This window comes from Aegilops tauschii, chromosome 3 (genome assembly GCF_002575655.3).
Source record: "Aegilops tauschii subsp. strangulata cultivar AL8/78 chromosome 3, Aet v6.0, whole genome shotgun sequence".
Lineage (NCBI taxonomy): Eukaryota > Viridiplantae > Streptophyta > Magnoliopsida > Poales > Poaceae > Aegilops > Aegilops tauschii.
In genome coordinates this window covers 579,657,116-579,665,931 of record NC_053037.3, presented here as the reverse complement: position 1 = coordinate 579,665,931, position 8,816 = coordinate 579,657,116, and the positions used below count along the sequence as shown (strand labels likewise).

Below are 8,816 nucleotides of genomic sequence, written 5' to 3'. Positions count from 1 at the left end.
AATAGATGGGCGAGGGTTGGATGGCGGTCTCCCGCATCCGTGTCTGAATGGGGGAGGAACTTTGCAGTTGGAGATGCCCTAATAGAATGTGGGGGAGATGTGGCAGCAGAGCCGTACATATCATTGTAACTTGCCTCTGACAGTAGTCCTTCCTCTCATCCAATCATCATGGTGGCATATAGCCTGCTATTTTCCTGATAATCATCACCTTCATGTTCATCTCCGATCGATCCTGCAGGAAATATATTCAGACTTAGCACACAAATGAACTATGAGTGAACTACTACTGAAGAAACAAAGCTCACAATTTAAGGAGTGACAACGTGTCTCTGTTTTCAACAATCATGAGTTTGCTATTTGCCAACATGTTTTTTATGGGTATGCGTTAGTATTGACTGTGTGCATCCCAGCTATTCAGAGACCGGATATGTGCTCATTGCGTTTGTATCATCTTGATGCTTTATTTTGAGTGAATAAAATCCACCCTTTAAGAAAAATCATTGATGTTCCTGGCCTAGCAGGAGAAATAGAGGTTGGAATCACCGTCCCGACCTTTAAGCGCAGAAGAAAACGATTATTTGACCAATGGTTCAAACTGTCGGTCATCAAAAATCAATGCGGGTCCCGGGGAGTCCGGCCAAGTCCAAGTCTTCACATATAAGACAGTGACATGTTTGGTTTCCTTTTATTTTGCGAGAACACATTTTTGTTTTCAAGGGGAACAAAAAGCCATAGACATGTATACTAGTCTTTTTGGAGGCAAGTCTCTGTGAGAACGCCCATCCTCGATGTGGAAGTAGTTTAGTGAAGTTTGCATACCATCTTCTTTTTATACAAGTATAAAACGTACACCAAAATACCTCGACTCACTAACATTTCCAGCCAATCAAATGATTTGCATAGGTCTGGCTCTAATTAAGTGGAGTTGTTTATTTTAAAACACAAAACATATTCCTAAAATATCTAGACTCGGTCTCATTTCCAGCCAATCAAATAAGATGGTTATGTAGCTCAGGATCTATCAATATGTTGAGGGCTAGAAAAGCGGTCTGCACCACTCAAACAGACGCTTGCTGGCTAATGTTTCTTTCAACAGGGATTTGGCCAAATCCATACGAAAAATCACCCAACCACGTGCGCTCTATTAATTTTTTATTCTGTCTTTCGTTATTGGAATATTGAAGCGTCAATTTTTTTTCTAAGAAAAGTCTCATATGTAGCTATCCGAATGACTGGTGCATTCGCAAGTTGCCTAGGAAATGACAAAAATTGCGAATGAGTTCTGTTATTTTCTGCCCACACGAATGTCTTGGAAAAATAGATATTATCACAGATTTGCAGTTCACTTAACACATTTTCGAAGACGGCCTCACACACCTTAGCCTTAGCGAGTGGTATAGATGTGTACACCTGGCCTACTCCTGCATCGTAGCGCATAACTGCATAAGCAGCTGCGTATCCATTGCGGCAGCGGTGCTGCTGCTGCTAATCTCGGCACCGGCGGCCGCAGCAGGGCCTCCGCCGATGACGATAGGGATGCCGGGCTGCAACACCACCTGCGGCAACGTGAGCGTGCCCTACCCGTTCGGCATGGGCCCGAAGAGTTGCTACTGGCCGGGGTTCAAGCTCACCTGCAACAACAACGGAAGCAAGCCCCCGCGACTGCTCCTCGGCGAGGGCAGTGGTGGCGTGTTCGAGGTCGTCGATATCTCCCTGAAGAACAGCACGATGCGCATCGTCAATCATGGACTGCGACCCATCAACATGAGCGACGGCTCCGGCCAGTGGATCATAGGTGAAGCTGAGACCGTCGGCCCCGGTGGGGTGGCCTACCTGCTGAACCCGGGGTCCAATGAGTTCATATTGACGGGCTGCAATGTGCAAGCAACGTTGCTGGGGAACGGGAGCCTCGCCAGCGGCTGCGCTTCTTTCTGCCCCGAATTTGGTGATGGCATTAGCGCTACCCAAATTTATGAAAGGGGAAATTCCAAAGCATGCTCCAACATCGGCTGCTGCCAGTCTACCATCCAAACTGCCAGCGCGTCTTACGGCGTGGAGCTCAAGCAGCTCAACTACAGCAGCGTGTACAGCAATTTTGGTTCCCCCGTGAACGTGCTCATCGCCGAGGTTGGCTGGTTCGACGTAGACCACAACCTGGAGGTGGTCATGAACCTGGATCCGGGGGCAAAAAAAAATCTCTCACGGGAGGCTGATCAGCTCAGGGTCCCCGTGATTCTCGGGTGGGCGTTAGCACACAACACAGCAGTATATAACACTGGCCATTCGCGTTGCCCTCACGACGCAGCCCGGAGCATCTGCAAGAGTACCAACAGCAATTGCAGCGTCGGAAACACAATTGAGGAAATCAGAGGCTATTCGTGCCACTGCCAGGAGGGCTACGAGGGCAACCCTTACCTCACAGGAGGATGCCAAGGTGAGTTTACAACTTGACATGCGAGTTTCGTAAACTTGATTCTATTTTTGCCTGATTTGATCAGACAATGTATATGCAGATATCAAAGAGTGCAATCAGAAAGAAAAACATTTCTGCTTCGGCGTCTGCGAGGAACTATCAGGCTCGTTCCGGTGCCGCTGCCCGAATGGAACGCATGGAAATTACACCAAGCCCGGTGCCTGCATCATCGACTCTGTGGATACAATCCGAGGTACACTAGTGTGTCGATTACTAGTGCGTGCAACAGGAAACAATGGAACAGTTAATGTTAATTAGTTAATTATCTCGTTCCACCTAGGAGTGAAATGCGTCACTAGTCCAACAATTCGGAAATTGATCGATTTTGGCCATAAAATTGTTTATTTGATCAAATAAGGCTAAAACCGATCCGAGAGGAAAAAACTGGCCATGTGCCCGCATTGTCAGCCTCCCTTATTCGGCTAGTGAACTAACCATTTTTTTGCCGAAAAAGAGTTACCCCTCACTTTGTATACAAAGCAACCAACCGAGACAAGCAATTGATAGGTGCTGGGGCGGAAGCAGCACAATCACGCTCAAAAGAAATGAAAGAGAAAATACAAGAAAAAGAAATGCCGACAACGGCGGATCGACAAAAACGAAGAAGCCTCGCGATCGCTGCGTCCACCGGAGATCGCCCACCAAGCTCCGAGACTCCGAAAGGGACGCGACGATGACGACGCGGCTGCCAAGGGTTTCCCTCGGTACGCGGCGAGGAGAGAAGAAGGGTAGCCCCGACGCCCTCAGGTGCCACCACGTCGGTGTCAGCAAAGCCAACATGGATTTCTCCCGATCCCAACCTCCACCTCAGGTACTCCTGATCTCGCCACCAAACCGACCACCACCCTCCGCCAACCCGGGGTCATGAAGCTCCCCACGCTATCTCGCCACGGCACCACGAAGCATGGCCTGCACAATGAAGAAGAGGAGCCGGGACTAAGGCAGCAACACCATCGGCACGCGGGAGGGCCCCACCTCGATCCACCATCAATGACGGTAGCTGACCGGACGCAATAGCACGAACATACCAGGCCCGTGGCCGCACAGGCCCGGCCAGGCTCTCGGAAGCCCGTAAAGTTCCCGCCTTCGCGCTGCAGCCGGCACGCCATCGGCGTCGCCGCCCCTGTCCAAGCCGCTCCCCGGCTTCCCCGCACAGAGGGCGACCAGGCTGCCCCGGAGCCGGCCGGCTAGGGCCCAGATGGGGACCTACGGGCCCAGATCTGGGCCGGGTCGCGGCACTGGCCACCCAGCACCACCGGACCACCCCGCCGCCAAGTGGAGGCACCACCATAGCACGCGTCGCTGGTCGCCGCCACCAGGACGCCGGACCACCACCCAGAGTCGCGCCGCCATGAGCAGCCGCTGCCACCGGAACCATTGTCGGCCGAGGAGCACCGCCGCGGTACGCCAGCACCCGAGCCATGGCACCGCGCGCGGTGAAGGAAAGGCCACTGCCGCCGCCAACGCCACGTGAGTAGGGCCCGATGGCGCAGGCCGGTGGCGGCGGGAGGGAGGGAAGGGGAGGGGGTGCTGGGAGGCGGGGAGAGGGGCCCCGGTCGCCTCGCTCGGGGAGGCGACGCGAGGGGCGGGCCGGGAGGGAGAGGGGGCAGCGGGGCGCGGCGCGGCGCTCGGGGCCGGCGGCCGGAGGCGCGAGAGGGGAAGGTGGCCAGCGGCGGCGGCGGGGGCGAGAGGAGGAAACCTAGGTCGCTTGGGGGAGGCCTGATTGGAGTGTGGGAAACAAGTCCTAATCATTTTTTTAGGAGATCTATGTGCAAGGTGACTGGATTTTTTTCTCACAAACCATGCTAACAACATGTGTGGAGAAAAAGTATATTTGTGTTGCCAAAATCGAACACAACTGCTTTAGCATTGCCAAGTAACTAATGGCACATTTGGTTGTACTACTCACCTTGCCTTAGCCCAGCTAGCCCGCCTGAAGATCTTGCCGCCAAGAGGGAGCCAAATTGGCTCGCCTCGGGGAACAAGGATTTCTTTACCAATCGAGCCTAGATGGCCCTCTAAAGCCAAATTATTTCGGTTGAACCAAATGCTTAGACTGGTCCGGCAAGGCTAGGTGAGCTATAGCCCAGGATCCAAACGTGCCCTTAACTGACCAGCGCAACATCGCCATGTTTGCGAACTATAAGACGAAGCCCACTCCATATATTAACTGAATATATACAAATGCTTTCCTAAATTCACACGATCCTTTCCTAAACCCACACATTAATTTGAGGAGCGGCCTGATAGCCAAGAGAAGGAAAGTGGATTTAGGAATGGAACTTTAAGAAAGGATCCACGTGATCACGTGGATTTTGGAAAGGATTTGTATTCCATTAATATCAAAGGTATCATCATTCTAATAAAGAATGGATTGCATCTTAGTACATATGTTGATTGATGTTGCGATGGTTAGCGAATTGCTCGGCAGCCCCAAAGGGCTTCTGTTCGATTCTCGACAACGCTAGTTCATTATAATATATGTGTACTTCTTCTCAATATACATTCCGTTAGCATGGTTTATGAGAAAAATTGGCCACTTTGCACATAGACCCCCGTGAAACGTAAGAAATGCTTAATTCATGAAGGGAGGCTGACATGGCAGCTCCGTACCCGGTTTTTCCCTTCACGGATCAGTTTTGGCCTTATTTGATCAAATTAACGAGTTAATGGCCTAAATCGATCAATTCTGAGTTGTTGGCCTAAAATCTGCATTCGGTTTGAGCTAGTGGACTAATGGTGCATTTCACTCTTCCATCTAGTATATATGGTTGAGCAAATAGTACCAGCAGTAAACGTGTGAATTGCTTTTCAGGTAACCATAACTTGGGTTTAGTCATTAGTCTCTCAGTCGCTAGTGGCCCATTTATTCTACGTTTGGTTCTTGGTGCACTTCTAATAACCCATGGATTTAAGCAACACAAGGCGAAGGCGTTGCGACAGAAGTTCTTTAGTCAAAACCGTGGTCAGCTGTTAAAGCAATTGGTATCTCATAGGGCTGACATCACAAAGAGGATGCTCATCTCTTTAGAGGAACTAGAGAAGGCTACCAACAATTTTCATCAAGCCCGCAAGCTCGGTGGAGGTGGGCATGGCACTGTCTACAAAGGGATCATGTTAGACCTGCATGTTGTGGCCATCAAGAAGTCCAATATTGTTGTCAGAAGAGAAATCGACGAGTTCATAAATGAGGTTGCCATACTCTCATAGATCAACCATAGAAATATTGTGAAGCTCCGTGGATGTTGCCTCGAGACAGAAGTCCCTTTACTAGCTTACGAGTTCATTTCGAACGGAACACTCGCTGATCATCTTCACACGGAAGAACGAGGATCGCTACCTTGGAAAGATAGGTTAAGGATCACAAGTGAAACAGGGAAAGCTCTTGCTTACCTTCACTCAGCTATTTCAGTCCCTGTAATACATAGAGATATCAAACCCTCCCACATAATTCTTGACGATGGCTTGACAGCAAAAGTGTCAGACTTTGGAGCTTCAAGGTACATTATTCCCTTGGATCAAACAGGAACAACAACTGCGGTGCAAGGAACTATAGGGTACTTAGATCCTATGTATTATTATAATGGACGCCTCACAGAAAGTAATGATGTTTATAGCTTTGGAGTCCTTGTCGAATTGCTTACTAGGAGGAAGCCATCTATGTATAGATCTTCCGAGGGTGATGGACTTGTCATGCAATTTGTTGCACTACATGCAGAAGGTGAATTGGAAAAAATACTAGACCCACAAGTTATAGAGGAAGGGGGCAGCGAAGTGAAAGAAGTTGCTACTCTAGCCGTGGAGTGCCTAAAACTAAGAGCAGAGGAGCGGCCAACCATGAGGCAAGTAGAGATGGCGCTTGAAGCTCTCGAAACACCCAAGAAGCGGGTCAGGGATGATTTGATAGATGAAACAGATGAGAAGGAATATGCAGCAACGGGATTTCCATCGACCAGCCAACAAGCAAAGACAAACGAAGCAAGCAGGTGTGATATCCAAGAAGAAGAGTTCCTGTTGTCCGCGGCATACCCTCGATAGTTTTGCGTGCTTTTAAGTGAATTGTTAGCCATGGTGCGTTCTTTCTGTTACTGTAAATCAGTGCGTTTTTCTGTATGAATATATGTGCCCAACTAAGCTTACGTGTATTATTTACAAAAAAAACTGAATGCACCCGACTCTATTGTTCTAATTTTGGATGCTTGTCGCGGTCTAAGTCTTGATAATCATCTATATATTCATCCTACATAAGTTCCACAATTACTCATGAGACTGACCAATACACTATCCATCATTTTGTTGCACATATACATATTTATTGATGCGTCGATCCTTGTCTCCAGTACAAATTGTGCAACTTGTAGTAGTAGAAGCAAGGCAGCCGCTGGGGTGTTGTGCATATTATTTAACCATTGAACCCTGTGATGTCATTCGATATCTCAGTATCGTCTTCTGAGTTCTGAACATTGAACTGCACAGCCCAAGATGCAGACTATATCAACACTACGGTAATGCAACAATTGGTTTCGTCTCCACTCGGAAATTGGAATTAAAGCAAGCGCTGCACATGCATGCATGCTGGTTCTCTCGGTGACTCAAGCGTGTGATGAGCAGGGACTGGTGATGAGCGTGTGATGAGCAGTCTTAGCAAATACAATACTACTCCCTACATGCGGGCCCATGCAGATGGTAAAGGTTTTAACTCTCAACGGCTAACAACGTACTCTGTGTATCTCTGATTTTTTTTTCTCGAATATGCACGAGTGTGCATATCATATATCAAAGAAGAAAGGCAAAGAGTACCTCGGCCACAGTTTTGCAAATGTCTCAATACAACACTACTCCTCAATCTTCATTACTCGCCAATGTTTTAAATAGCGGGCTATGAAAATAAAATAGCGGCGGGCCTCCAAATCAGCTATAGCGGAGCTATAGTGGGCTAAAGTGGGCTATAGAGGGCTATTTATGAAGGCGACCATTTAGCGGCCCTCTGCTGAAAAGGCTATTTAAAACTATGCTACTCGCCCACCTCTCTAATCTACAGAAGAAGGGGTCAACATTCCATTTAAACTTGCCGGCTACCGACCATACCATGCCTTCGGACCTCACCCTTCGTAGAAGTAACTCCAACGAGGGAGATGCCCCATCAAACACAATAGCATTTCGATACTTTCATAGTTCGCAAATCATTCAAATGCACTAAGGACTTAAGTATTTCTGACTGAAAATAAAGTTTTTGTCATGTTGGTCTCGTCCCCCTGACTAGCGAACCCCTGCTTCTCCACTGGCTGTCACCCGTGTGAGTGTGGGCAGTGTTGTCCTCGCCGCCGGCAAGGCCCTAGCTAGCCCTTGGCAGCGCCATCCCCGTCTCAAGATCGGTCGCTGTCTAACCCGAGAGGTTGTCAATATAAAAAGTCTGACACGTATTCATTTATTCTGTACATTCATCGTAGATGGTGAATAATTGATTGAGCACCCACACGATATCCTTATAAAAGGAACATATTTCAGAGGCATGTCCCACGGAGAATTGACAATATTGGCCACAAGAGTATGGTAACCCTTGTTTTCAAGCCGTTCGTAAATCATAGGCTTGAGAGATATCGGGAACGAATTTACCAGTGATGCACTCTTGTAGATACTCGGAGGAACAACCGCATCACGAAATGAGTCGTTGTGGTTGTCATGCTGTTGGGAACCGCCTACGGGAGGGTCATGGGAACCTGAAGCCTGATCTTTCGCTCTACGTTGGACAGATCCATAAGTATTTCCTGGCCAAATCACCCTATCTTGGCCATGAGCAGGTTCACGCCCTTCTCCGACAGGCTACCGTTCTGTGGTTTCAGCTCCACCCCATAGGATGGGTATCCCATGAGGATGGACGATTCATAGGAGCGGACGCGGGACCAGGCCTTGCCGCCGTAATACGTGCCTGTGGCCATCAATCGTCGTTTCAATTGTTCCATTGTGTGGAGCTATCGAAGCCTGTGGCTTCTAGTTTCCATATGTCCGTGCGTTAGCTTTAGCTAGTTATTCTCCGGCAGGATCGATCTTCGCAGCGTTAAAACACTCTTATATTATAGGATTGGGGGGGGGGGGGGGGGGGGGGGGGGGGAAGTAGATTAGTACGTAGAGTTCTCTGAAACATCAGTCAGCTTGCACATACGCATGTGTTTTTCGGTCTCGGCCGACTTTTTTTTCACGAATACGCAAAGATTGCGTATCATGCCATTGATAGGTAGGAGAGAACATTACGTAGAGAAGTGAGGAAGGACACCAAACCAAATGTCGGACAACGAAAAAAAAAGTGAAGCAACACATCCCTCAACTAGCCTAGCTCGAACTC

At 48.7% G+C, this 8,816-nt stretch overlaps 1 protein-coding gene across 1 annotated transcript; it reads left to right on the top strand.

Annotated features, from left to right (window-relative positions):
- The first annotated feature begins 1,440 nt into the window (after nt 1-1,440).
- Nucleotides 1,441-6,661, top strand: LOC109740547 (wall-associated receptor kinase 2-like). Its single transcript, XM_073496002.1, has 3 exons — nt 1,441-2,434; nt 2,514-2,666; nt 5,289-6,661. The coding sequence occupies exons 1-3, from the start codon at nt 1,525-1,527 to the stop codon at nt 5,681-5,683; spliced, it is 1,458 nt and encodes a 485-aa protein (XP_073352103.1). The 5' UTR covers nt 1,441-1,524; the 3' UTR covers nt 5,684-6,661.
- The last annotated feature ends 2,155 nt before the right edge of the window (nt 6,662-8,816 follow it).

Excerpts from the sequence above, each read along its gene's own strand:
- LOC109740547 (XM_073496002.1), top strand. The coding sequence starts at position 1,525 with ATGACGATAGGGATGCCGGGCTGCAACACCACCTGCGGCAACGTGAGC. Across the intron at positions 2,435-2,513 it reads CCTCACAGGAGGATGCCAAG|ATATCAAAGAGTGCAATCAG; the intron begins GTGAGTTTACAA and ends ATGTATATGCAG. Across the intron at positions 2,667-5,288 it reads CTCTGTGGATACAATCCGAG|GTAACCATAACTTGGGTTTA; the intron begins GTACACTAGTGT and ends ATTGCTTTTCAG.